Source organism: Aspergillus pseudodeflectus, assembly GCF_044049435.1.
Source record: "Aspergillus pseudodeflectus strain CBS 756.74 chromosome Unknown BJX68scaffold_18, whole genome shotgun sequence".
Classification (NCBI taxonomy): Eukaryota; Fungi; Ascomycota; class Eurotiomycetes; order Eurotiales; family Aspergillaceae; genus Aspergillus; species Aspergillus pseudodeflectus.
The window spans coordinates 556,503-582,934 of NW_027263794.1; the positions used below are offsets into that span (position 1 = coordinate 556,503).

General features: G+C 52.9%; 12 protein-coding genes across 12 annotated transcripts; 4 read left to right on the forward strand and 8 right to left on the reverse strand.

Moving 5' to 3' along the window:
- Positions 1–274: 274 nt before the first annotated feature.
- On the forward strand, positions 275–1,411 carry BJX68DRAFT_266339 (uncharacterized protein; the record flags this gene model as incomplete). The annotated part of the gene is made up of 1 exon (XM_071045479.1): positions 275–1,411. The coding sequence occupies one exon, from the start codon at positions 275–277 to the stop codon at positions 1,409–1,411; it is 1,137 nt and encodes a 378-aa protein (XP_070899873.1).
- A 551-nt stretch (positions 1,412–1,962) lies between these two features.
- On the reverse strand, positions 1,963–3,102 carry BJX68DRAFT_266340 (uncharacterized protein; the record flags this gene model as incomplete). Its single annotated transcript, XM_071045480.1, has 3 exons — positions 1,963–2,168; positions 2,226–2,720; positions 2,787–3,102. The coding sequence occupies 3 exons, from the start codon at positions 3,100–3,102 to the stop codon at positions 1,963–1,965; spliced, it is 1,017 nt and encodes a 338-aa protein (XP_070899874.1).
- Positions 3,103–5,232: 2,130 nt separating this feature from the next.
- Positions 5,233–6,579, reverse strand: BJX68DRAFT_275389 (acyl-CoA dehydrogenase family protein; the record flags this gene model as incomplete). Its single annotated transcript, XM_071047848.1, has 2 exons — positions 5,233–6,461; positions 6,492–6,579. The coding sequence occupies 2 exons, from the start codon at positions 6,577–6,579 to the stop codon at positions 5,233–5,235; spliced, it is 1,317 nt and encodes a 438-aa protein (XP_070899875.1).
- Positions 6,580–9,157: 2,578 nt separating this feature from the next.
- On the forward strand, positions 9,158–10,192 carry BJX68DRAFT_254979 (sterol desaturase family protein; the record flags this gene model as incomplete). The annotated part of the gene is made up of 1 exon (XM_071042971.1): positions 9,158–10,192. One exon carries the CDS (start codon positions 9,158–9,160, stop codon positions 10,190–10,192), a length of 1,035 nt encoding a protein of 344 aa, XP_070899876.1.
- A 1,192-nt stretch (positions 10,193–11,384) lies between these two features.
- On the reverse strand, positions 11,385–12,374 carry BJX68DRAFT_266343 (alpha/beta hydrolase; the record flags this gene model as incomplete). The annotated part of the gene is made up of 1 exon (XM_071045481.1): positions 11,385–12,374. One exon carries the CDS (start codon positions 12,372–12,374, stop codon positions 11,385–11,387), a length of 990 nt encoding a protein of 329 aa, XP_070899877.1.
- A 280-nt stretch (positions 12,375–12,654) lies between these two features.
- Positions 12,655–14,509, reverse strand: BJX68DRAFT_266344 (Aldehyde/histidinol dehydrogenase; the record flags this gene model as incomplete). The annotated part of the gene is made up of 8 exons (XM_071045482.1): positions 12,655–12,667; positions 12,717–12,757; positions 12,809–12,874; positions 12,928–13,438; positions 13,498–13,643; positions 13,697–13,934; positions 13,997–14,078; positions 14,137–14,509. 8 exons carry the CDS (start codon positions 14,507–14,509, stop codon positions 12,655–12,657), a joined length of 1,470 nt encoding a protein of 489 aa, XP_070899878.1.
- A 384-nt stretch (positions 14,510–14,893) lies between these two features.
- BJX68DRAFT_275392 (SDR family oxidoreductase) lies at positions 14,894–16,368 on the forward strand (the record flags this gene model as incomplete). The annotated part of the gene is made up of 4 exons (XM_071047849.1): positions 14,894–15,204; positions 15,253–15,347; positions 15,395–15,983; positions 16,059–16,368. 4 exons carry the CDS (start codon positions 14,894–14,896, stop codon positions 16,366–16,368), a joined length of 1,305 nt encoding a protein of 434 aa, XP_070899879.1.
- Positions 16,369–16,710: 342 nt separating this feature from the next.
- Positions 16,711–18,895, forward strand: BJX68DRAFT_266346 (transcription factor domain-containing protein; the record flags this gene model as incomplete). Its single annotated transcript, XM_071045483.1, has 2 exons — positions 16,711–17,750; positions 17,809–18,895. The coding sequence occupies 2 exons, from the start codon at positions 16,711–16,713 to the stop codon at positions 18,893–18,895; spliced, it is 2,127 nt and encodes a 708-aa protein (XP_070899880.1).
- A 66-nt stretch (positions 18,896–18,961) lies between these two features.
- On the reverse strand, positions 18,962–20,673 carry BJX68DRAFT_275393 (CaiB/BaiF CoA transferase family protein; the record flags this gene model as incomplete). Its single annotated transcript, XM_071047850.1, has 7 exons — positions 18,962–19,104; positions 19,157–19,831; positions 19,932–20,029; positions 20,106–20,287; positions 20,346–20,417; positions 20,485–20,576; positions 20,631–20,673. 7 exons carry the CDS (start codon positions 20,671–20,673, stop codon positions 18,962–18,964), a joined length of 1,305 nt encoding a protein of 434 aa, XP_070899881.1.
- Positions 20,674–21,126: 453 nt separating this feature from the next.
- On the reverse strand, positions 21,127–22,343 carry BJX68DRAFT_275396 (N-acyl homoserine lactonase family protein). Its single transcript, XM_071047851.1, has 3 exons — positions 22,053–22,343; positions 21,842–21,989; positions 21,127–21,780 (listed from the first exon to the last, which is right to left on the reverse strand). Exons 1-3 carry the CDS (start codon positions 22,178–22,180, stop codon positions 21,172–21,174), a joined length of 885 nt encoding a protein of 294 aa, XP_070899882.1. The 5' UTR covers positions 22,181–22,343; the 3' UTR covers positions 21,127–21,171.
- Positions 22,344–22,732: 389 nt separating this feature from the next.
- On the reverse strand, positions 22,733–23,318 carry BJX68DRAFT_72392 (Zn(II)2Cys6 transcription factor domain-containing protein). The gene is made up of 2 exons (XM_071049653.1): positions 23,101–23,318; positions 22,733–23,052 (listed from the first exon to the last, which is right to left on the reverse strand). The coding sequence occupies exons 1-2, from the start codon at positions 23,178–23,180 to the stop codon at positions 22,782–22,784; spliced, it is 351 nt and encodes a 116-aa protein (XP_070899883.1). The 5' UTR covers positions 23,181–23,318; the 3' UTR covers positions 22,733–22,781.
- A 1,738-nt stretch (positions 23,319–25,056) lies between these two features.
- On the reverse strand, positions 25,057–26,115 carry BJX68DRAFT_266350 (MTAP family purine nucleoside phosphorylase; the record flags this gene model as incomplete). Its single annotated transcript, XM_071045484.1, has 4 exons — positions 25,057–25,454; positions 25,519–25,834; positions 25,871–26,022; positions 26,088–26,115. 4 exons carry the CDS (start codon positions 26,113–26,115, stop codon positions 25,057–25,059), a joined length of 894 nt encoding a protein of 297 aa, XP_070899884.1.
- Positions 26,116–26,432: the final 317 nt, after the last annotated feature.

Sequence of the window (26,432 nt, forward strand, 5' to 3'; positions counted from 1 at the left end):
ACGACCTTGTGCTCCAGGCGTTGGCTCACCTCACGCCTGACATCATTTCTAAGTTGAAAGCTATGGAAAGGGCTCTAGTAAGACTCCCCGACTCGGCTCACTTTGCCCATCTGCACTCTTTCCTGGGCAGCTGCATGGAATGCTGACTTTGATGCTAACATCTGCGCTCTGTAATAATTAGGCCACTGATCCCCGGAGCTCTACAACCCAACATTCAACTTCTTGGTACAAGCTCAGGTTGGGGTTTGACCTCAGGCAACGATGCGCCTTTCTCATGGACAAACGACGCATGGAGAAATGCTTAAAGGATATCAAAGAGTGGATTGCGTACATCAAGGACGTGATGAGGGGAGAAGATGAGCAGGCGTCCATCCAGAGACAACCTTTACCCACGTGCTCTACGATCGAGCTCGCCTTTCCAGTTGACAAGATCCAAAAGGATGCTGCAAGAGTGTACCAATGCCTTCTCACGAGGAGATGCGCAGAGAAACCGCACTTGGCATACCTGCTACTGGAACAACGCATTTTACGCTCTAAGCCGACGCGCCAAGAGAATAACAGAGGTCTTCCTGTGCTCTATGCTGCCGTTAAACCGCGTCACTTTCATCTCCGACTCGCCGGAGAGTGCTACGAGGGGGATGGCCCTTTTGAAGCCGAGTTCACGCTTTTACCGACGGAGATTCCAAGTCCCCAGGAGGGAGGAGGAGCGGCCATGAGCGTCTTCTACGGGCCGCCACGGCAAACGCAGGAGATAACCGACCTGTGCGAATACGCCAAGTGCCCAGGGCCACGCGGTGTTGGATTGTATCTGCACCGGGCACAGGCGCTACAAGGACATCCACTTGTTGACCAACCGGTACCAGATCCTCCAGAGGAATACGAATCGCTCTGGTCGCTTTTGTCGGGGATCGAAAGCGACGCAACCAAGTTATGTTTGGCCCTCACTTTGGCTTCATCGGTTTTGCAGCTATCCCGCACACCCTGGTTCACCCATGGCTGGACAGGAGATGACATTGTATTTGCCGGTTCACAGGGCAAAACAGTCATTGGCGCCCAACCGCCGTATCTTGCCAAATGTTTTCCTCCAAACCAAAGGGACGAGGGCGGGAACGTCGCTAGCCACAGTTCACGACTATGTTATCTCAGTCTGGCAATCGTCTTGGTGGAGATATGGACGGGAGAGCCGTATGAAGGATCCCGACCCGCAGATGATGCCAGCACGCTCATTGATCTCTTCGACATCGTCGAGTTCATCAATCCCCAACGGCCCTTTACGGGTCCCGGGTTTCAGGGCGCGGTGGACGCGTGCATACGGGAAGTCACCGTCGGTTCCATGGGGAGCGCTGTTCTCCAACCTCTTGAAGATGAGATACAAGATATACTTCGCAGGAAACCCAATGAGCACCGCTAAGCACAACGCTCAACGGTAGGCGTCAGTGGCGGAGACTATGAGCAGGACGTCGGTCGGCCATGCGGCGAGTTCCAGCTTTCCCAAATGTGCCTGTCGTGGCAGGCTTCAAGTGGACGTGGCAGTGGGAGTAATGGACAGGAGGTAGAGATTCAAAAGCAGACGAGCAGCTAGTATTTGGTTAATCTAATGGGTGTTTTCAAGTACCTAGACAAAAGTACCTATACCTGTATACGTGGAACTTGGGAACCTCGCATGGTGTTTCCTTCCTTCTTCTTCCGCTTCTTCCTCGTTCTTTATCGACGCAGCTTCATCCAGAGGGCAGGTTCCGCCACCAATATGCGGCCAAAATAACGGACAGTATAGGTCCATTAACTCTTCAGCCAGATTACCTACCAAATCCCCTATCTACGTGAAGATCAAGCTGTCCTAAATCGAAGTCTTCTAAGAAAAAATATCACCAGTCTCTTGATATTTCGGGTTTTCTAGGTATAGGCTTTTGCTGCTGCTATATCGATGATTAGTGCTTTTCTCAAGTCTAGCTACGCATTCCTTCAGTGGAATATCCTCTTCCAGAACGATTTCTTTTCTTCTTTCTCAGACCAAAAAGGTTGAAGCCTGTCGTAGCTCAACGAAATGAGCTCTCTTACTTCCTTTGCGATACCTTCCTGGAAGGGCTCGAGCTCCTTGCGTGTGTTCTCGTCGAGCTCCATCCACGTGAGCTCGGAGGCGAAGATTGGGGTCATCACGGTTCTAAAACCTGGTTGGACGGGTTAGCATTATCCAAGAGATTTTGCAGTACTTGTGCCTAACTTACCTTTCTCTGACTGCTCGTGTAGATTGCAAACAATCGTCTTGATCTTGTTGATGAGTGCCCGGTCCTCCAGTCTCTCGTCGATGGGCAATCTTTCTTTGCTCCCCCAGACATCAAAGTAGGTGAGCCAGAATTTGAAGGCGTTGAAGCTCCGTTGTATGGCCTGGATCACCTCGTCCTCGGGGTGCTTGTCGTCTCTTGATTTAACTGCGTTGAGCAGAAGAGTAAGATTGCTGTCGCACCTGGCGGTAATCTCCGTGATACCCATCGTGGCGTACGCCCTATCCCCGGGGCCATCGTACACAAAACCAGTGTCGAGATAGGCATCAAGAGCCTTCTGCAGCTTGCCAGTGCGGAACACATGGAACTCGTCTAGTTCCTGGAAAATGCTCTCCACACAGTCATGAAGCCTTTCACCAGCCGGCCCTGGAAGGCAGTACCAGTTGTGCATGTTGATCTCCTGCTGATGTTCTCTAGCCTCCTTGACAATCTCCTGGCCTAGGGCAAAGCAGTGAGTTAGCCATATCCTCTGGCCAGAATGTTAACAGGCATGGGGTGTCTTACCTTGCAAAAAGAGGGTATGCAGACGAGCGAAAAAGTCCCGGAGCTGCTTGGCCACAACACCGTGCTTGGTCAGTCTGGAGTCCAGTGTTCGCCCGTTCATGCGACCATATTTGTGGCCCCAAGCGTTACTGCTGTAGCAAAAGTCTGTTAGTTTGCTCTCTGCTTCTTTCAATGCTGTTTCTTCCGGCAGGCCTGGGAGCAGGTTACTCAGCATGCCGCTGAATCTTGGGTCGATCTCCCTGAGCATGTTTTTGAAAGCATCGGTGCATAGGTTGCTGATAGTTGCAATGTTCATGTCCTTGTATGATGGAGCCATTGCTGAAGTGTTAGGTTGGTTGAGTGGAATTGGTGAATTGTTCTCGAGTGGTGTTGGAAGTTGAAAATGTGTGGATGGTGGTCTCTACGAAGAAGGCACACATGGCTATATTTATACCTTGTGGGGTAGCAGTTTCTGGCAGCAGCATGTTTGACATTAGTATCACTTCGCTTTATCCCCACAACCATTGAAGAAAAGGCAAAACAAGGAAAAGGACCGTCCACACTAAGATCAACAACAAGAATCAAGGACGGAACTAAGTATTAGGAAAGAGAACAAGGGGATGAAACAACAACCAAGAACAAAGGCCATGGTTAAGAGCCTTTGGTTAGAGACAAGGGCTAGCAATGAACTTGACTTGATACATACAAAGGTGACTTTCTTCTTCCTTTGTTCACCTTGTTCAGTGTTTCCACCACTTGTAGATTGGGTGATTTACGCCATTCATCTCTTAATGCTTCACCATGTTTCATCTTTATCAATAGCTTGAGTCTTACAGAAAGGTTGCAAGCCATGGAGAACTAAACCATTCTCATCCAGCATTAGTAGTTGGGATTGGTAGTTTTTCAACAAGTATGCATTCACCACTGTACATATTCAGGCCGCAGGTACCGAGAACTCATGGCAGTCGCCGTCGACGCCCCTTCTGCTCCTCCCTGCACTGGAAATCCGTCTTAACCTGGATCCTCATCTTTCGCCTCTTATCCTCCTCTCCACTCAACTCACCACGACGACGACCAACCCCCTCATCCAACCCCACCTGCACCGTGCGCATCTGCAGCCTCCAAATAAAAGGGATGGGCACGCAGACGACCAAGATATCCACAGATGCATTCACTGCCGCGTTCCCGATGGAGAAAGGGTACAGATCGAAGACACATCTGCCCCCACTACTGTTGGCGTCCGCCTACTGTGTCCAGCAGTAGCTTGGGGGCCAGCAGCATGGGACAAAAGCGATTTGTGCACACGATAAAGTAGCCGATTGTCAGGAAGGCACAGAGGTACGTGGTCCAGGTCATGCCGAAGATGCAGCGATAGATGGTGACGATGGAGAGGTTGATTAAGGATGGCGGACACGTATGTGAGGACGTAGGCGAATTGTGTCTATATTGACTATTTTATTTTCTATTTTTCTTTTGGCTGATGGTGATGGAAGAGGGGGAACGAAGCACTGACCTGGTTAACGCGAACGAGGTCTGGTATTCGCACAATCCAGACATGCTCGCCCAGGTATATTTTCAGTAATTGGTAATTAACGCCACATGATTACTGAGATGAAACGAGGAGGAAGAAAGAGAGGAAAGGTAAGAGGGTTGCAAGGAAATAAAATGAAGCCATTGTTCTTGTTGCTTTGTTGTTTGTAAAAGCAAAAAATCTTGGAATCCTCAATCCCTAAAGGGTGAACTTGTTTATTTAAATAACCTTGCAGGAACTGGTTCCTGCTCCCCAAGCCACGCCTTGGTCGCGAATGGGCTCGTTGGTTAAGTGCGCAACGTGCCTCCCCGTTTCCAGTCCATGGCAGGGGAAGATGGGGGCGAGATTACACTGTGGATTAGTGGCTTTTGGCTTACTAGTTGAAGATGGTGAGCACTTTATTTGACTAGTTACTGCAGAATATAAGGGTGCATGTTGAATCCTATACTCCAGGTCCTGTATTCTAGAGCAGGTATTTATGTACAGCGCTTCATATCGACAACGGGACACAAAGCGAACAACTTGGGGAAAATACAGAGCCAAAAGTACGAGAATGTCCTATGTTTTACTAAGTTAACTAGCAGGCACCGATGCTGTGGACCGCGAGTCGATCGGCCCTCTCTCCATGGCTGCCTCGCCAATGAGCACAACTTTCATCTTGGGCGGCGGGCCATGGGGAGATTTCCAGTCCTGCGAGGGGTACTCCGACGCCCGTCTGGAGTGAGATGGAACATTTACTCCCCGCAAGCTGCGCGTCGTCTGTATCGGCGCGGGGTTCTCGGGGCTCACGGCCACATACAAGCTCAAGCAGGAGCGACCGCTCGACTATGTCAAATAGACCGTTTACGAGAAGAATAACGAGGTTGGCGGGACGTGGTTTGAGAATGTGTATCCGGGCGTTGGATGGTGCGTCGCCCTCTGCCCCTCCCATCTCATCTAGTACGACTTGGGCAACCCCAGCACCCTCTCCCCAATATAATTACAAATCATCTCCCTACTCACCGGCGCAATCCGTGGGATAAATGCCTCACGGAGGTACCTCTCGACATGATACTCTTTTGCATACCCCATCCCGCCATGCACCATAACCGCCCTCTCGCACGCGCGAAACGCCGCCTCGGCCGCAAGGTATTTTGCCGAATTCGCATACTCCCCTCCGGCATACCCGCTATCGTACATGCGCGCCGCATGGTAAACCATCATCCGCGCAGCCTCGAGCTCCATCCAGCTGATCGCAAGCGGGTGCTGAACCGCCTGGTTCTGCCCGATGGCCCGTCCAAAGACGTGCCGGTCTTTCGCGTAGAGACTCGCGCGCCGGAGCGCCGCGTACCCGAGGCCGAGTGCCTCTGCGGCGATGAGGATGCGCTCGGCGTTCATTCCATGTAGGATGAGTTTGAACCCGTCGTTCTCGGCCCCGACGAGATCGCTCGCAGGGACGCGCCAGTTGTCGAAGAAGAGCGTGTTGGTGTCGACGGCCGCGCGGCCCATCTTGGGGATCTCGGTGATTTCCACGGCGGAGCGGTCGAGGTCTGTGTAGAAGAGGGAGAGGCCCTGCGACGGTTTCTGCACTTTATCTAGGGGCGTTGTCCGGACGAGGATGAGGATCTTGTGCGCGTGCTGCGCAGTCGAGATCCAGATTTTTTGACCCGAGAGGATATAATGGTCTCCGGACTCGGACTTGCGCGCCTGAGACTGCAGCCGCAGCGTATCGAGCCCTGTATTCGGCTCCGTCACCCCAAAGCAGGCCCGCTCCCTCCCCGCGATAAGCGGGCGCAGCCATCGCGCCTTTTGCTCCTCACTCCCAAACTTGACCACAGGCTCCAGGCCGAAGATATTCATATGCACCGACGACGCAGCGCCCATGCCCCCACCACACTCGGCAATCGTCTGCATCATAATCGCGGCCTCGGCGATGCCCAGTTCCGACCCGCCATATTCAGCCGGCATGCAGATCCCCAACCACCCGGCGTCTGCGAGCGCGGTGTGGAAGTCTGCTGGAAAGGTCTTGGTTTCTTCGAGGCGCAACCAGTACTCGTCTGGGTAGTTGAGGCAGATTTTGGAGATTGCTTCGCGGACGGTGCGTTGAGAGTCTGTGAGGTCGGGGTCGTTGTTTTGCAGGAATTCAGTTGCGCGCGAGTGTGTGTGGCGGAGGCCTCGTGTGCCGCCTGGGAAATGTGTGCGTGGTCGCCAGCAACATATTTGCGTTGCTCCTGTTATCCCTGGACTGCTTATGCGTGTGGATAGGGACGGGCGGATGGTGAGACCGCGCGCTCGATACGCCATGTTGCCTATGGATTTAGCACTTAATCCGGAGTTGAATGTCGTAAGTTTTGTACTTAATCACTAAACGAAGCTGCAGAAAATGATACTGGTCTCGATAAGCCTCGGTTTGGAGATCCATGCAAAGAATCGCATACGGGGCTCGGGGCCGAAGTCCGGAATCTCCGTCAAGCATCGATGCGGGGTTCAACCTGCGCTTCCAGTTCTAGGACCAAAGTTTCCGTACACTATTTTCACCACCCATTGATTACAATTTGGTATTACACCACTAATATTACTAGTAGCTATATAGAAACTTTATATAATATTAAGAATTAGTAGATTATTTTAAATCATTTTTATTGTTTACTTATCGTTTTATATTATAATGATACTCTACTTCCTTTTATACTCTAAAATTCCTATATTTTAACTATATTAGTAGCTTTTATGTATATTACTAGTAATATATATATATAATTTAATATATAAATATACTAAATATTAAATAAAAAATATAGAAATACTTATAGAATATCGCAAAATAGTACATTTAACTACTTGGAGTTAGGTGCTGGTGGTGTCTAGCACTATTATAGATCCACTAGCCAAGGCAATTTAGTAATCAAGTGGATTAATATCTACAAGATCAAAGCCAGCTGGCGGGGGCACGGTTTGTGATTTGAGATGGTAATCCTTGGATATAAGAAAGGCATTTCCCCTGCTGCTGCATCCTTCGGTAAAGCATCGTCTTTGCGACTGACTACTCGAACTGCCCATCTTGTATTTCGTGTGCCCTCGTAGGGGTCCTCCAGGCGCGCTCCTGCTGATCTCGGTTGCGGCCATATCGTCATATAGCGGGGTGGTTCTGATGCGCATCGTGGCTTCGAGTTGTTGTTTCACTGGGAGTACGTGCGTTTCTACGTCTGCTTCTAAGCTGCTGCACCGGCCATTGTCTGGAGTGCTCCTGTGATGATCTGAGCTGCACGTCTCTGGATCCTCTGGATAGTGTTGATCATCGCGCCTCCTCTGCTTGTGTGGCTGTTCCCTGGGACATGCCATGCCGAGCAGCCATATAACATCTGGGGTACGATCATTGCGCGGTATACATGCCGGTGATAAAAAGGCTATGCAGACGAAAATGATCCATTTTGCAATCTAGCTGCCGAGGGAAGAAGAAGAAGAGAAAGAAGGACGAAGAAGCTAGAAGCTGTCTACCGATAAAGGAAAGGCCACACGTGAGGCGCTACTTAAACCTAATGTGGAAGACAAAGGAGACTGGGCTTCCAACAGCCGGAGATTGACGGCATCTGTGCCCCACGTTGAAAAAGCGAGTGCTGATAGAGCCGAGAGGCGCTTCGTTGCTCCCGCTTCTACCATCTCGAGGTAATAGTCCCAGCGAAGCTTGGTGTCCGTTTGAATACCCAGGTATCGACATGATGCACAGGCCTCGATGGTGGCATGTGGCCGGCGGAGAGCATGTGTGCAATTCTTTTTTGGGTCTCTAGTGAAATAGGCCAGTTCGTATTCAGACTTGTTTCTCATTGCGGCCTATGTGGACCATTCGGTTCGAAAGCGAGCCTTTTCCTCGCCGGAAAACCATTGGTTACGGGTCAGTTCCTACCCAGATAAGTTGGGGGTTGCTGGGGATGATGACATCCTTTTAGCCTCGCTGTAGATGGAGCCTAATCCTTCAGAATCGGATCGAAAGAAAGAGAAACTCATAATGGAAGACAGTGAAGCAGAAGAATTGACAAAGCGCACTACGGCTCCAGGAGAGAAATCAGCCATGACTAAAGAAGATACATGCAGATGTGTCCGAACGATGGAGCTCTCTAGCTAGGAAACCGCTAGATATAGCTAAATAACTTGAAAGAAGACATGTCACATATGTGTGCTAGAACCTTCCGTGGAAGACAAAGGAGCGATACGCGGGGCTTCCAACAAGAATAGATGCAGTGCTCACAGTGGAGCTTATCATGCTATTTTGAATGAGATCTAGCGATTAAGGCCAGCGCCATTGCAATGCTCAAACAATTCCATCGTTGGTGGCCAGTCTCCTCGCAGGTTTCTGTCGACCAATTTCCTTTGACTGTACGCTCTCTGTAGCGCAGCGATTGCTTGACTGATGGTGCCATTAAAAAAGCGATGTAATATCTGGTGCTTCTCTGCAGGAGGGAAAATCGCAGTTTCCATTACCTGGTGCCGTTTCTCTTCGGCGATAGCACAGTATCAAAATGAAAACAGAATCTACTCGTGGGAGCTTCCAGAACGATCACCAGCCCTACTCGCAACTAATACCATGTATGGACAATATGTGTGGACTCCACTTTCATCATATCAATTGGCCTTCATATGTTTTTCTGTTTTTACTTGGCCTGGCTGCCTGCCTGGTTAGCGAGAGATCATAGATCACTAATCAAGAGTGATCTACATACCTACACCTCGGTCCCAACAATTACCCGGCTTGACGCACCTTCCCCATGTGATCCAAAAGTGGAAGGTGAATATAAAAGCTTTCTAGGCTGCGAGGGTTGGAGGGCGTTGTTGACATACCTCTCCCCATAACACTACGACCTTGCTTCTTACGATGGCTACCCTGATGCGCAACCCAAAGGACTCCATGACGTCCACGTGGCGTCTGTGGGATCGCTCGCGGTGGAATGGTGGCCACTGGTTGATCGAGTTCCTGAACGTGCACCATGTCGAACTTGATCAAGAGGTCCCAGTCTATCAGAAGACCGACAAGGTCCCTTATGCACCTGAGCTGCAGTTTCATGTTTGGGTTCTTACCCACGCTGCCCTCCCACTTGTCCTTCACCAACTCTATATCGACTTCTTCGGTTACCCTTCGACATGGCTCGTGTTTTTCTACTATCATTTTGCCCTAGAATTAAATGCCGTTCACGAAACACGTGTTCTCCGCCGCGTTGGCCACAAGATCGGATTCTTCGACGGAGACAAGCATCCTCGCGATGGTGTACCTGACGTGGGTGTCGGCAAGACTGCGCAGACGCTCATATCCGCTCTGGTGCTCCGTCCAATGTACACCGTTTTCCTCGCCTACCGCCCCGATGAAGGCCCAGCCTCGATCCGATGGGGATGGCTTATGTTGGAGACCGGCATGTATGCCCTCATGATTGACTTCTGGTACTATATCTTCCACCGCTCCGCGCATGAGACGGAAAGCCTCTGGAGATTCCACCGCACCCACCACCTAACTAAGCACCCTAATCCTCTCTTAACCGCCTATGCAGACACGCTGCAGGAGTTTGTGGATATTATCGGCACGCCCATTATCGCATACGGTTCGATGAAGTTAATGGGATTTCCTATGGGCTTCTACGAGTGGTGGGTTTGCCAGGCATATGTGGTGTTCACTGAGATCCTGGGTCATAGCGGCTTGCGGATGTATGCCGGGGCAGTAAACCCGTGGACGTGGCTGCTAAAGCTGTGCAATGTGTACCTCCTGATCGAGGACCATGATCTTCACCACCGCAAGGGCTGGAAGCACAGCCAAAACTACGGGAAACAAACCCGGGTGTGGGATAAGCTGTTTAACACCGCTGGTCTGCGTGTGGAGGCGCATCCGGACAATATTGACTATGTCAACATGGCGAAAATTCCCTTGCTATAACAGTGGCAAGCTCCGCCTCGCATGCTCAGGCAATATGTTGCACGATTGGTTTCTACGCCGAGATGTTTGAGACGATCATTATAGTGGCATTAGTAAGAACTTTGTAGGGCGCGTTTGGATAGAATATATAAAAGATAATTATACTTATGTGCTTAGGGCAGGGTAAAGACCGCAGTATTCTACCCGCAGAGACGATTCACCTGGGCCATGTCGTGTTCGGCAGGCAGCAGGCCCTCATCGTCAGATTCACTTTCGTCATCTGAAATCTCATGGCCAAATTCCGAGTCACTATTGGAGTCGCTATCAGATCCATCGTCCGTAAAGACCTCGTTCATATCAGAGCTGGCATCACTTTGATCCTCTTCGTCGGCAGGCTGACCGATTGGTGGCGAGGTGCCATGGTCGACATAGTCGGTGGCCTTGAAAAGATGCCCTGAAGTACTGTGTAAAGAGAGTTAAGGGAGGTGAAGAAGAATCAATGGTTCGTGCATGGTGACGGGCTTCTCCCTTGATATCTATTTATTGAGCCCTTTTGTAAAATAAATACATTGTTGACCAACTCCTCAACGGCTGAATCCCAAGATGGGTGGGGATTGGTCAAGATAAAGGCGGATGACTGGCTGCAGGCTTCGGTGGATGCGGTTTGCCCTGGGGAGAACGAAGTTGTGAGGAAGTTGGTGGAGGAGTGGAGGTCGTGGCTCTGAGACTCTTTTCCACCGGAATCTACTCATCGTCTCATTCCAATGGCGTCTCAATCAATTGCTTTTGATAGAATGCGAATGGTGTGGTCCGTTCAATTGCTCCCGTTGTGATTCAACATAGTTTGTGATGCCTCCCTTTAGGTAGTACGGACCAGACATCTCTCGAGTTGTGTGGGAACTATACTACGGACGTCATACGAGATCTATTCTTCGACCAAAAAACGACCAGGCTGGAGCTTTTTCGAATGCTCCCTACTTCTTTTGTTCTGCAATAGACCTTAACATTGGATATATTCATGGTACCTGTGGATTCCTGGAACCGTGTTATGAATCAAGAAGGCTGCTATAGATTGCATTTTCGGAGGAACATGGAATACATATACTCCAACCAACCCTTCAAAGGAGAGAACATTGGGTCCCGCAAATCTGTTTAGAATATAAAATATCAATAGCAAAACAAATCTCAATGTTGCTTGAAGTTTAATCTCTACTCAAGGAGACTGCTTAACAGGAGCATTCACCCTCAACCACCCCTCCAAAACCCCCGTCGCCGGATACCCCGGATCCCCCAGCCTCAGCAACATCTGAACATGCCCCTCAAAGCCCTCGCCCTCAAAAACATGCAACGCAGCCTCACTCCCGGCAGCCCGCAGCACATTAACAAACTCAACCGCCTGCCGAATATCCCCCTGCCTCTGGATATGAAGCAGCAAGAACACCCGCGCATTTGGGGCTCGCGCATTACACGTCGGCGACATGGTCTCCAGCACCTCGAGATCCTTCCCAAGCGCGTACTTCATGTTCTCCGCCACGGATCCCGGGCTATCGAGGATCTCGGCGGGGGCGTTGTAGTTTGAGCCGTCGAGGGCTATCACGGCGTGGATTGCGTCGATGGAGACGCCTGCGTGCTCGAGGTACCGCGTATCTGTTCCGAGGAGGGTGACGACGTGGGCGCCGGAGCTGTGACCCATGAGAATGACACGGTCTGGGTCGATGTTTAGACTAGTTGCATTGCGGACGAGGTATCCCACTGCATCCGCGACTTCCTGGACCTGTTCTGCGACTGAGACATCGGGGAAGAGGGTGTAGTTGACCGTCGCAAACGCATACCCCAGTCTCGTCAAGTGGGATACTTTGATCGAGCCGACGGAGTCGAGATACGTTCCTACACGCCAACTGCCGCCGTGGACGAACACGATAATCGGTGCCTTGCTCGTTGATGACTTGGGATTCCACAGGCGGAGACGCTGTGAGTCTGTGGTTCCATAGTTCATGTCTGTTCCGCCGCTGGGGACGTCGGCGTGCATCTGCGACATGAGCACTTCGACTCGCGACATGGGGATAGCAGTGTCGTCTGCTGTTTTGTTGAAGATCTCGAGGCCTGTTATTTCTTTGCCTCGAGCTGCGATGGCGATCACGTCTGAGCCGACTGTGCCATCGGGAGCTGTTGGGCTGGGCCCGGAAGGGGTATTTGTGGCCATGGCTATAGTTTGCATCGTCCAGGGTGGTGACACTGAGGATGTTGGTATGTGAGAGAATCGTGGTATCTTAGAGCGGCAGTTCTCTCTTTATGTTTTGACTGAAGATACATTGAATACACGTCTTTATGGGGCAGGATGACGCGATAGTATGGTAGCCTGCGATCAGGTGTATACATTTGCGCAGCTCAAACACAAAATGGTAATTTAGGCAGACATAAGCGGATACGCATACGCGTAATCTTAACAACATCCCACGTTCCAGCCTCTAATGTGGACGAAATTATGAGTTCATGCTATATGGACAGTCAGCAACATTCTTTTTGACAAGGGCGATCAACCCACTTGATAAGAACCGTCTTTGGTTCGGTGAATGCCCTCAAAGCCTAGCGAAATGTTAGTTTTGACCATCCGCCCAGAATATCACGAAGGCTTACATATTCTCCAAACTCCCTGCCGATTCCCGACTGCTTCTTCCCCCCGAATGGAACCTGAACATTCATCTAGGCAACATTGTCAGCATGGTATAACTCTGAACGGACTGGCAAGAACTCACAATGCTCACGCAATTAATCCCCACAACCCCCGACTCAACCCGCGCCGAAACCCTCAGTGCCCTATTGATATCCCGCGTAAACACACCAGACATCAACCCAAATTCCGTATCATTCGCCATGCTCAGAACCTCCTCCTCCGTCTCAAAAGTCTTGACAACAGCAACAGGCCCAAAAACCTCATTCTTATAAATCTCCGCATCCTTCTCCGGGTTAAGAAAGACGGTGGGTTCAATGAAATATCCTTGATCCGTATGCCGCACGCCTCCAACGACGAGTTCCGCCTCGTTCTTTCCGCGCTCGATCATGCCCGTCACGCGCTCAAAGGCCGCTTTGTTGACTAGTGGACCGAGGGCTGTTGCTGCGTCGAGGGGGTCGCCGAGTTTCGAGACTGCGGCTTGCATGCGGACTTTGTATTCCTCGATGAATTTTTCCGCAATGGAGCGCTGCACGTACACGCGCGAGGCCGCGACGCAGACTTGGCCGGAGCGGGCGAGGATGCCATTGATTGTCCTAGAAGGTATCAGCATGTTTCCAAGCGCTGGAACCGATGATTAAGGGGCAAGGCTCACCAGGTAAGCGCATTTTCAAGATTCGCATCCTCAAACACCACAGCAGGGCTCTTCCCACCTAGCTCCAGTGTAACCCGCTTGAGATTACTCTGCGCAGCTGCGATCTGGATCTTCTTGCCGGTCGCAACGCTGCCGGTGAAGCTTATCTGGTGGAGTTATTAGTATCCTACTGTTCCAGTCAAATGAACAATAGGCCTACCTTTCTGATTCTCATATGACTAGCAAGAAGCGCCCCAGTGTCGCCCGCACCTGTTAGGACTTGAAAGACGCCCTTGGGAAATCCCGCAGCTTCGAAGAGCGGCGCGATTGAGAGAGAGCCGAGGGGGCTCTGCTCGGACGGTTTGAGGATTAGAGTGTTCCCCGTCGCTAAACAGGGGGCTGCTTTCATGATCAGGGTTGCCACGGGCGCGTTGAATGGGTTGATTCCGGCGCATACTCTATACCGAATGTTAGCCACAGCAACCTATTTGGGCTGGCCCTAGATCTGCGAAACACATACCCCAACGGCTCATGCCTTACAAGCTTGACAAATCCATCATCATCAGGAAAATAGTCTCCGCGCAACTTATCCGTCCACCCAGCTATTCACTGCATATCAGACTTCCCTCCTTTAACCAGTGGTTCACCGTCGAAACTTACCATAATACAACAACTGCCCCATAATATACCCCTTCTCGCGCGTCGGAATAATACTCACCGGATTCCCCGTACTCAGCGAATCGAGGGTCAGAATCTTAACCAGCCGATCATCTTCATCGAGGAGATCCGCCAGTTTCCGCAGACATGCTGCGCGCTGCGCGCCGCTGAAGTCCCGCCATGGCCCGTTGAATGCAGCTTCTGCGGCTGAGACGGCAGCGTCGACGTCTTCGGGGCCTGCGATGGGGATGGAGGTGGAGATTATGGAAGCGTCGGTGGGGTTGTACAGGGTGTATGTCTGGTTGGACTTTGGGGAGACGTAGGCGCCGTTTATGTACAGTTTGCTGAGGGATTTTGCGTCTGGGATTGTGGTCATTTTTGCGGTGTTGTGGTTGTTCTCTTGGTGAGGGACTGGGGCGGGGTAGTAGGTATGTTTGTTATGTTGGAGGGGTAGCACTATCCAGCGCCTCGAGATTCCCCGATCTTTATTTTTCCAAATCATCATCTCCAGCTCGGTTCTCATGGCCGAATGCCCCGCTTGCTTGGAAAGTACGATACGGGGCACGGGCCCGCTCTCCGTCTGCGTTGCACGCGGGGGTTTGGGTGGGGGCCAACGAGGAGATGAATGCGGGGATCTCGAGTTACACAAGAAGCTGGGCAAGATAAAGGCCAGCTCATAATGCTTTCTTGCTAACTTGTTGACTCGTTCCTAGCTGAAACGCCTCGCTCATTCTACTGCTACAGCCCTTGATCCAACACCATGTCCACCCAAGTCGTCAAAACCCAGGGCCCCTTCATCGGCCTGCCCACGTACCCGGACACCCCCGAGTTCACAAACCTAACCGCCATCGTCACCGGCGCAAATGGCATGTCCGGGTACCACATGGTGCGCGTGCTAGCGGCGGCACCAGAGCGCTGGAGCAAGATCTATTGTCTCTCTCGCAGGCCGCCGCCGGAGAACTTCTTTACGGATCTCGGCGAGGGTGCGAAGAGGGTCGAGCATGTCTCTGTGGACTTTTTGTCTGACCCCGAGGAGATTGCGGGGCGGTTGAGGGAGGGGATTAGTAAAGTGTATGTATTGTTCTTTTCCGAAGATGAAGCAGTGGCTAACTGAAACAGGGACTATGTATTCTTCTTTTCGTACATGCAGCCGACGCAGGAGGGGAATATCCTGGGCATGTGGTCTGATGCAGAGGAACTAGCCAGGATCAATTGTGAGACCTTATATCGCATAAACAGATTCCATGGCTAACCAGACTAGCAACCCTCCTCAAAAACTTCATCAGCGGCCTCCAACAATCCACCCTGCAACCAAAACGCTTCCTCCTCCAGACCGGCGCAAAGCACTACGGCTTCCACATCGGCCCTGCCACAAACCCCTCCTTCGAATCCGACCCGCGCATCAACCTAGAGGCAAACTTCTACTACCCGCAAGAAGACATCCTCTCGTCGTACTGCGCCTCAACCGGCGTAACCTACAACGTCGTGCGCCCCTCGTACATCATCGGCGCCGTCCGCGACAGCGCTCTAAACCACATGGTCGGACTGGCCATCTACGGGGCTATCCAAGCACACTTAAAGCAACCACTTGCCTTCCCGGGGGATTACGCGGCGTGGGATCGAGAGTTTTGCCAGAGCACGGCGCTGCTGAATGCGTACTTTGAGGAGTGGGCCGTTCTTACGGGGGATGCGGCAAATGAGGCGTTTAATATCCAGGATGGACTGCCGTTTACCTGGGGCAGGTTCTGGGCGTGTCTGGCTGAGTGGTACGGGACGTCTTGGACGCCGCCGGAGAGCGACGAGGGCAAGTATCGGGTTACCGAGTCGAGATGGGTGGATACGCCGAGGGGGTATGTTTTCTTTCTCCGTCCCTTCCTACCCCGCACTATTATATAAATCGCACGCTAACAATATTTGTCGTCTAGCTACGGTCCCGTAGGAACAACACGCACAACATTCAGCCTACAAGAATGGTCCGAGCGGCCCGAAGTCCAATCCGCATGGAAAGAGCTCGCTGAGCAGCACGGGCTCACCCTTGACCCATTTACTCCCAAGAACCGGGCGCAGATCTTCGGCATGACGGACTCGGCTGTTATTGGCGGCTGGGCGCTCTCGTTGAGTATGCGCAAGGCGCGCAAGCTGGGCTTCTTGGGGACGGTCGACTCGTATGAGACGGCGTATATGACGATCAGGGATTTGGCGCGGTTGAAGGTTGTGCCGCCTCCGGCTGTCTGAGGTGGATTTTGGTTGGCTTTTGGTGTGATGGTGTATACAGATTGTGATTTAGTTAATACCAGTTTATGAGTATTTGGAATCTACCCAGGCTTCGTAGCGATCATTCAGGTGGCTTGATATCATGGAAGGGGATTAGTACACCGTCAGGTGCTCAATCAAGTCTGTTTTAGCCTGGCATAACCTCTAATTGGAAACAAACAATAACCAATAACCTCGACCATACTAAATGAGGGTCACGTGACCGTCACATCCCCCAGATTCCCCGCCTTTTGTCCTTGTTCTCTCTCGAGTCTTCGCCTCCACGTCCCCAACATCCTCAAAACAAGCCATGGTCTAGCCACAATGCACGCATGCGAGCGCTGCTACTCGCGAAAGACAAAGTGCGACCGCCGCCTCCCACAATGCACCTCGTGTATCAAAAGCAAATCATCCTGCCGCTACCAGAACAAGCGGCGCGATCGCCAGCTGCAGCAGGGGTACATCAAGTCGGTCGAGACACGCTTGAAACTGTTGGAGCAGGAAAATGAGGAACTTCGACGAAACTCAGCGACTCGTGTGTCGGTCATTGATCAGGATAGCCTGATTCCGAGCCAGTCGCCCGAGTCGATTCGCGACTCTACCCAGCATCAACGGGTCGACGCGCATCAGTCACCTGTACAATCAGGCGGTCCGCTCCAGCAGTCTCCCAGTGAGGAGGCTCGGTATCTAGGGTCCAGCAATGGGGTTGATTTTGTGGATGTCGTCGAGCGAGTCGTCGAGTCCTCTTCGCAGCGCACAGGCGGGCTTTTTGGCAGAGTGACCGATTCCCACCGTGCGCCGGATCGAGTGGCGCTGCCTTGTATCTCTGAGCCGGTGGCGCTGGTTGACCATGCAATTGCGATGCCTCTGATAGAGTCTTACTTTGAGCACTGGCACTTGACCTTTCCGCTCCTCTACCGGCCAGCCTTTATGGAGATGGTCCGGCACATGTATGCCGACCCGCGGATCTACCAGCAAGATGCCGCCGGGGCGTTTGCGTTTGATATTGTCCTGGCGCTGGGCTCTGTTCCGTCCACGAGGGCCGAATGGGGATTCGGTCACGCCGAATCACACTTTGCACGGGCCTTGACGAGGTTGGAGAGGGTATCTAGTTTCCGCGACATTAGATCCTTGCAGGCTCTGCTTCTCTACTGCAAGTATGGAATTCACGCGAGTCTGCGCGATACATCGAGCGAGATGTGGGAGGCTTTGGGAAAGGCGACGAGGCTATGCGTGGAGATTGGGCTGCATCACAATCCTTCCACGACTTCACGATGTAAACTGCATATTACGGGGCAGATTTCTCCTGCTGTGCAGGTTGAGATGCAGCGACGATGTTTTTGGTGCTATTACAATCTGGATAGGTGAGTCGTCATTACCTCACGAGGGCGGAAATTGGCAGCGATGAAACTGATCGAGTAGAATCGTCAACATTTCGCTTGGACGACCCCTCGCTTTGCACGACGACGACATCCACGTCCCACTGCCATCAGCAGCAGACGATGAGACCCTCGCCCAGATCTCCCCCACCACACTTCCCCCACAAACAACGTCCCCTTTCCTCCAACACACCCAACTCCGCCGAATCCAGTCGAAAATCCACCGATGCATGTACACCAGTCGCTTAACGCAAGAACTCCCCCTAACCCAACGCCAAGCCATCCGCAGAGAAATCTTCGACGAGCTCCAAGCCTGGCGTCAAAACATCGCTCTCCTCCCACTAAGCACCCTCGACAACTCGCACCCCATCTCCTCATCTTACCTCCACCCAAGCTGGTACCAGGCCCTCTACCACAGCGCCTGCCTCCTGCTCTTCCGACCCTCCGCTACATTCCCCGCAATGGAGGGTCTCGAGTCGGACCACGACAACGACGACGTCCTGCAGATCATCTGGACATCCTCGCGACTCGTCCTGTCCAAGTACTCCGAACTGCTACGCGCGCGACACCTGAACTACTCCTGGGTCTGTCTATATACGATCTTCATGGCTGGTCTAGCAAACGTCTACAGCGTGGGATGCTGCGCTCGAAGGCGCAAGCGCGGGGTCCTAGCATTCCTCCCGTCATTCTGGGACGTCGTCTCGGATTTCCGCGACTACTCGAACATCATGACGGCGATTTGTGAGCGGTGGGCGGATGCTCGCGGGTCAAGGGAGATTTTTAATTCGCTCAGTCAGAGTGCGTTGAAGGAGTTGGCTGGGCCGAGTTTTCGGGGGGATGTTTCTAGGCCGGAGCCTTCTGGGCAAGGGAATGGAAATGGAAATGCAGCTGGACAGGGGGTTCCGGGTGGGACGCCGTCGATGTTGCAGACGGAGCAGCCCTTTGCTTCGGGCTTTGTTGACGGGAGCATTTCTTTGGATCATCTACCAGAGGATGGGTTTGCGGAGTTTGAGCCTGCGTTCGACTTTCAACAGATGTTCCAGGAGATGCAGAGTAGTATTAATACAGGCGGGTATGGGCAGACGGACGAGGTGATGTTGGGCTTCTCGCAGGAGTGGTTTGAGAGGTGATCTTGTCTATCTTATCTCTAGTTGACTCACCTATCCGCTATTGAACTTGAATACTCTAGATTTAAGCTAAATCACTTTGTCCTTTCGGAGCTTAGAGACGTCTTCGGCTGATAGGCCCAGCTCCTTGAGTACCTCCTCGGTATGTTGTCCCAGAGCTGGCGGACCCTCACGAATTGAGGGTTTTGTTCCGCTGAACTTGACCGGGATCCCTATTGCTCATTAATAACTGACTAACCCTCCTGAAATTGGTATCAAACTCACCAAGGACCTTAACCTCCCCACTCACCGCTGCCCCCGAGGCAACGGTCTCAACCATCCCCCTAGCCAACGCCTGCGGATGCCCAAACACCTGCTCGAGGTTATTAATGGGCCCATACGGCATCCCACTCCCCTCAAAGACCGTTTCCCACTCCCCCGTCGTTCTCGTAACCATCACCCCCTCCAGAATCTCCCTCAACACCTCCCGATTCCGCACGCGCTCATCATTCCCCGCAAACCTCTCATCGCTAACCAACTCCTCCACCCCCAAAAGTCCACAAAGAACCCCAAACTGCCGATCATTAACCGCCCCCATGACAAACCACGAATCCGCCGTCCGAAACGCCTCATAGGGGACAATCGTCGGATGCCCCGTGCCCCACCGCTTCGCCTCCCGACCCAGATTCAACCAGGACATGCCGACATTGCTCAGAATCGATATCGTCGCTTCGAAGAGCGATGTATCGAGTTTTTGGCCCGCACCTGTACGTTCCCTCGCGAGGAGGGCGGAAACGATTGCCCCGTGGAGATACAATCCTGTGCACATGTCCATCAGCCCTACGCCGGGCTTCGTTGGGCGTCCGTCGGGTTCGCCTGTTATGTGTAGCAGGCCGCCTTCGGCTCCGCCGATTACGTCGTAGCCGGCGCGGTGCGCGTAGGGGCCAGAGGCGCCGTAGCCTAGAGAGAACGTCAGTAGATTGGTTGCTCTCTCTCTGTGTGTGTGTGTGCTAGCGAGTAGTTTGGGGTGTGTATAGAAGGAGAGGGGCAGGGTATGTACCAGAGATACTCGCCAAAATAACCCGGGGATTCACAGCCGTGAGCGTCTCATATCCCAAACCGAGTTTATCCAGTTTTCCCGGGATAAAATTCTCAACCCTACTTCCTATTAGTACATATCCACTATCTTCTCTTTTAGTTCGGAAAAACCAGCGCATGGGTTGGAAAAACGAACACAACATCAGCCCCCCTCGCCAACTGCAGCACGACCTTCTTCCCAGCCTCACTCTTCAGATCGAGCGCGATCGAGCGCTTGTTCCGGTTTATCGTGTTGAAGTACAGCGATGTCTTTGCGCCGGCCTCGTCGGGCTTCCAGATTGCGTCTTCGCCGGATTCGCGCCAGAGGCGGGTGTCGTCCTGACACTCTTATTAGAATGAAGGATGAGAGTGCTTGATCTGGTGGGGGGAGACATACGCCACCTTTCGGATTCTCGACTTTGATTACGTCCGCGCCGTAGTCGGCTAGGATTTGTGTGCAGAAGGGGCCCTGGTGGGCGTTAACGAGGGATCAAGAAAGACGGGATTATACATAGCGTGGGGGGGGCGGTTCGCACAGCTAGGACGCGCGTGAGATCGAGGATTTTTATACCCGCTAGAGGCCCGGTTTTCGTCGTTTTCGAGGGGATGGTGCTATTCGCGCGTACCACTAATCTTGTTTGAAGTCGTACATTTTTCCTGGTGGTTAGAAAAGACGAGGTACCCCTGGCGGAGGGGCAGACGATCGTCCGCAGCAGAGGATTCATGGCTGAGGGAAAGGTCTAGCGTGGGCCCGAGGATAGGGTTGACGGTGGATTTGGCAGGTATGACTATTCTACGCCATTGTCGTTGAATAGTGTAGAAGTACTCTGCTGTGGTCTCCAAGTGCTTGCCGTCGGACTTTTTGTCCGGCCTTCGGGGATTTTGTCCGAATGGTCCTTGCGTCGGCCGATGGGGTATTCTCGGGTATGTACGTTGTAGTAAGCATGTACGTTGTAGTAAGCGATGTGGATCAGTGGGACTTGATCTTCCACATGACTTCAAGGAGGATAGGTGGTAGCTGCTAGCGTAAATGATCATTTTCCATTATATGCGGCGTCCGCGCGGTTGATAGTGTAGAATAGCACGAACGCGAGCAGCATTAATTGTTCGATCAATCAAAGGACAGATACCAAAAAAGTCCACTTATGAGAAAGGCTTCTGAGTAATGAATCCATTCTGCTAAACCTAAGAAATAACAAAGGAAAGTAGATACCCAAATCATCTCACTCATAAAACGCCTTCTCTTGCACCAACGCCTCCACAATCCCCTTATCATGCCCAAAAACCAACCGCGCCCCAAAGATCCTCACAAGCCTCCTCGCCATCTCCAAACTGCGATACCAAGCCGTATGATCCCTCGCCAGCCCCCCATGCGGATGCCCCGCCTCGTAGTTCTCCTTTACATGGAACTGATCCGTCGTCCAGAGGAAAACCCCATCCTTCTCCAAATTAACCTGCATCATACACAAGCCCGGTGTATGCCCGGGGGCATGATGCAGGGTTATCCCCTGGAAGATCTCGAAATGCGGATCCGTGAATGTCTTCCAATTGAGCTTTTCGAGGTTGAGGTAGTCGCCCAGGTACACGCCGAGGTCGGCGCCCGTGGCGACCGCCCAGCACGCGTGTTTGAATTCCTCTTCGTGCACGTAGATGGGGACGTTGCTGTCGAGGAAGTGCTCCAGCCCGCCGGCGTGGTCAAGATGCAGGTGGCCGATTATCACGGCGGTGATGTCGGAGATGCGATACCCGGCGGATTGGATTGCGGCGGGGAGTTTGTTTGCGTCGGTGTATTCGGTTCGCGGGAAGACGTCTGTTAGGGGGGCAGGCCATTTCTAGTCATCGCTTTAGTAAGGGATAATTCACATCCGGCATGTGTTGAGGAGCGGAGCGCACCACTTCTAGATCCTCAGCACACCCCGTCTCAAAGAGGATGAGGCCGACGCCCGGGTACTCGATTAAGGCTGAGAGGACGACGAGGTCGCGGCGTTTGTTGACGGGGTTCATCTCGCTGAGGCAACTTGCGTTTGCGCCGCGGAGGATCCTGATACTCTTTTAGCAAAATAACGTTGTTGGAGCATCGGATCCCGATGCAGAATAGACGTACCATGATTCATCGGCTTGAAGAGTGCCCAGGTTCAGGATATGCATTTTCGTTCCGGGCGGGCATTTGAAGGCCGGCACGCCGGCTGCGATGAGTAGCGATGCAGGGTCCGGAGTACCATTTGCTGTCATTGTTTCTAGGTAATGCTACAACTCTGAAACGGGTACCCTTCAATGTTCCTAGAAAGGAGAAAAGGTGGTAGAGGCCGAAGAAGGAGGATAGAGTAAAGAACAACGCATCCGTACTCCACCAGCTATATATAGAACAAACACCATCGGCATTCAGGGCGACTCGGATGTGTAGGAAGTACAGCTGTAACCTTGAACGCGGGGAAGCTCCTTCCCCGACCCCGCTCTGTTGGTTTACGTACGTACTTGGCCCCCACAGGGCAAACAAAACAAGGAAAGACTCCATTTACCCGCCGGAGCCGGACAGCGCGCACCGAAGGCCCGAGCAGCGGACATGTACTCCAACTACGTATAGGTGAGGGGTGTCTACTCTCGGAATAAGGCGAGTTCGGTACTAACTACCCTAATATCGAGCCGATAGTGCTTTTTACAGAAGGCTATATTGAGTTGCGAGATGGACGATACTATGGACGCAGTGATCTTTCGAGGCCCGTTCGACGTGGTGGTTGAACGTCGACCAACCCCGGAGATTAACGAACCGACTGATGCGATGGTGCGGGTTCCGGTGTCCGGCATCTGTGGGAGGTGAGTATCCGAGGCCGATTTAGAGCCACGAGTCCCGACTCGATCTGGTGACCTTCGTGCATATCGAGGGCGCTGCGTGCTGGAAGTAGTACGCAAAGGCGCGGCGCTCGCGCCAGACGGTGTTTGGGGATGCGGAGATGGGGAGGTCGAGGATTGAGGTCGTTGTTGGTAGTGAGGAATAGGTGGTGTTTGTCGGGGAGGTGTGCGCGTACTCGCATTTGTACTTTGCGGCGAGGCACCGGCGACAGCTGGGTTTTTCTTCGCCGCATTTGATTTTTCGGGTTCTATCTCTTGTGAGTAGGAGAGGTTTGTAACGCTTCGGCCCTTGGGAGACGCACTTGCAGGCCTTGCAGCCGCGGCGGGACCTGAGGGGGCCGATGCGCTCCGGTGGTGAGCGTGTTGGAGCGTAGGCCGGCATGGCTGCTGCTGCTGCTGCAGTTCAGATCGTCATAAACTAAGCCTTTCCATTTGCGATTGAACCATTCTTCGGCGGTATTTCCAGTAAAGAAGTAAATCCCTTAGCTCAACCCCAAGAAAAGGTCAGCAGAAGGGTAACGCGCAAAGAGGGCGAGTGTCCAGAAAGTTGGAGAACGAGAGCAGAAGAACCGCGGCGCCAACACCAGAAAAAGGCTTTGGGGCTGCGGTGGGCCTGCCGGGGCCACTCCACTTGGGGGCCTGAGGCACTGCACTGGCCCACTGGCCGCGAACTATCGATTCTGCAAATGGACCAGATCGTCTTTACTTTTCAGCTCCCAGGCGAGAGCCCCGAGACCGCGTGCTTGACTGACGTTCGGAGAAGACCGTTGAACATGCACTCGATCTTAATCTATCAGGATTGCTCGTATCTCAAAAGCCACCAGATCCCAAATCCAAACTCCAACCCACCCATGAATCCCATACAAAAGAAATCCGCGTAGCGTAGCGCAGCGTCGCCATGAACATGCACCAGATGCACAATACCAGACAATAGTAGTCACAATAACCCATGTCAAGCACCACCCAATGCAACCCCTCCAACACAGCATCTCCCAATCATCCCCAAACATTCAATTTAATACCCCTCCTTGGTCGAATAAACCCCGGAAACGGGGGTCTCGACATCATGCGCCCTGCGCGCCCCGCGCGCCTCGCGTGCCTCGCGCGCCATCCAATGCAGCTGTTTCATCCGGAGCTCGCGCATATACTGCCTCTGCTCCTGGCCCATCTCCGGCTCGCCGCCCTCGCCGTGGAACCCGTTTGTCGCGAGGTAGTGGATCGAGTAGCCCATGAGTGTGAAGACGACGCAGCCGACGATCACGAGGAGGATGATGACTTCTTTTGTGAGGGCCATTTTTGAGGTGTATGAAGCTCTCGGTGGGAGGGGTTTGGAGGGCTGTGAGAAGTTGGGTTAGTGGGTGTCTTTGGGGGTTGTAGTTGGGGAGGCTGCGGTGGAGGGGGCTGAGTAGCGTACTGTAGGTAGGTAGGTGGAAAGGATGGTAGGTAGATAGCCAGTGAGTGAGCGACCTCTTCTCGCAAGTAAGCCAATGAATGTACCGAAATGAGCGTAAGATAGATAATATAATTGAAAGACTGACAGAACAGAGAGACGGAGAGAAAGACAGACAAAAACCATCAACCCCAACCCACCCAACCCATTCTTATATACACAACCACACAATCTAAATAAAGACCTCTGTCCTTGAACCCTCCCCACCCGTTACCGTTTCATCCCAGCAAGGATCCGTCCAAGCGTCCGCGATACATACTCAGGAGGGTCCGCCGCAAGACATATACTCCCCGAAGCGGGATCGAGCCGGTTGCTGTGACGTCATTTGCGAGCGGGCCAATCGGAGGCCGCGATTTTGGAGAAAAGGGCAGGCGCTAATTTCCCGGCCCGCGTATCAGAGGCGGAGCTGAGGATTCTCGTCCCTGAGGAGTCTTGAGGTGCAGCAGCTGGAGCTGGCTGGCCTTGTGGTGCCGCGTGCTTTGGTGGCGTGGAAGAATTTGTCAAGCTAGACGGGCGAGGGAGATATGCTGTCCCGTGCTGATTTGTCGGATCTTGGGCCCCTGAGTTGGTTTCTTGGTTGTTGGGGATTCGGCATGGCTGCGCGAGGCGGGTTCCACGTGACTACTAGGTACGTGGGCTGAATTCAGGGACGGAAACGCAAGGTTAAAGGCATGAGAAGTTCCTGCCCGTCACAGCTTTGAGGTGCCGACATGTTGCGATATTTCGAGGCAAGCGAGCCGCTGCAGCCTAGTGTCATGAATCGTCTCTATTGCAAAGCTCTATCTATCTGATCTCCAGCAGATCCCGCCTATTCAAAGTAGCCTGGGAACAGCCAGTTCATCTTCTCCTTCGCCTCAGCACTCCAGTTCGCCTGCGCAGTGCTCAGACCAAACTTGACAGTGCCGGCGTAGTGCTTGGCCTGGATAAGGTCCGCGTTCTCATCAGCAGCAAGCGCGTCCAGCACGGCAGTGACAAAGTGCTTGGCGTTGACGGCGTTGGCCTTCATATTGCCCATGACCATCTCGATGGTAACGTCGTCGCCGGACTCGTGCCAGCAGTCGTAGTCAGTCGACATGCAGATCATCTGGTAGGCGATCTCGGCCTCGCGCGCGAGCTTGGCCTCGGGGAGGCACGACATGTTGATCACGGAGCCGCCCCACGAGCGGTACAGCTTGCTCTCTGCGCGGGTGGAGAATTGGGGGCCCTCTATACAGTTACAGCGGTTAGCAACGAATGTTCTGGCACTGTATCTCACGAAGTGCAAGCGTACCCATGCAGATGAGCGTGCCGCGGTCGTGCAGCACGACCCCCCCGCCCTCCAAACTATGTCCGCAAGCCCATACGATCTTCGCAACGCCCTCATTGAATGGATCGCTAAATGGAACGTGCCTAACAACGCCTCCCTTGAAGAATGTAAACAGTCTGATGCCCTTGGTGCAGTCAATGACCTGGTCCGGGACGACGAAGTCGCGGGGCTTGATCTCCTCCTGCAAGCTGCCGACGGCGGAGAAGGCGATGATGGTGCGGACGCTAATGGAGTGGAGGGCGGCGATATTAGCGCGGGCAGGGACCTCGTGCGGCGCGATCTAGTGGTGTGCGCCGTGGTGGCTAAGGAAGGCGACCACGACGGTCTTCTCGCCATGCTGGTGGTACAGGACCGTGATCAGGGACGATGGCGTGCCCCAGGGCATCGTGATGTTCAGCGAGGCGACCTGGGTGAAGCCGGGGAGTTCGCGGAGGCCGGTGCCGCTGATGACAGCGATGGGGACGGGCGCTATAACGCTGGAAGTCAGCTATCATCAATCCAGAGTGTCTCGAGGCAACCCCGCGTCGGCTCACCGTCGTATGTGTTAGGGAGGGCAGCCATTCTTTTCGCGAGCTGTTTGGGCGATTCGATTCTTCGGAGGGGTCGTGTAGCGAGGCGGGAGGAGAGGAGGAGAGAGAAACGACGAAGCAGCATGCACCAGCGAGAGAATAAAACCGTTTGACAAACAATTGCCGCCGTCAAGGCGCAATTTGGGCCCAACGCCGAAAATCTCAGGGGCGGGGTCCCTCCGCGCCCCGATTGGCGCAATCAAATCGCGGCTTATCGCCGGCCCACGTGCTCCTCAGGCACCCAGGCTGTACATAAGGCATGTATCAGGCACCAGTCAATTATCTTCAAATAATCGCAGTCTCAGAGCG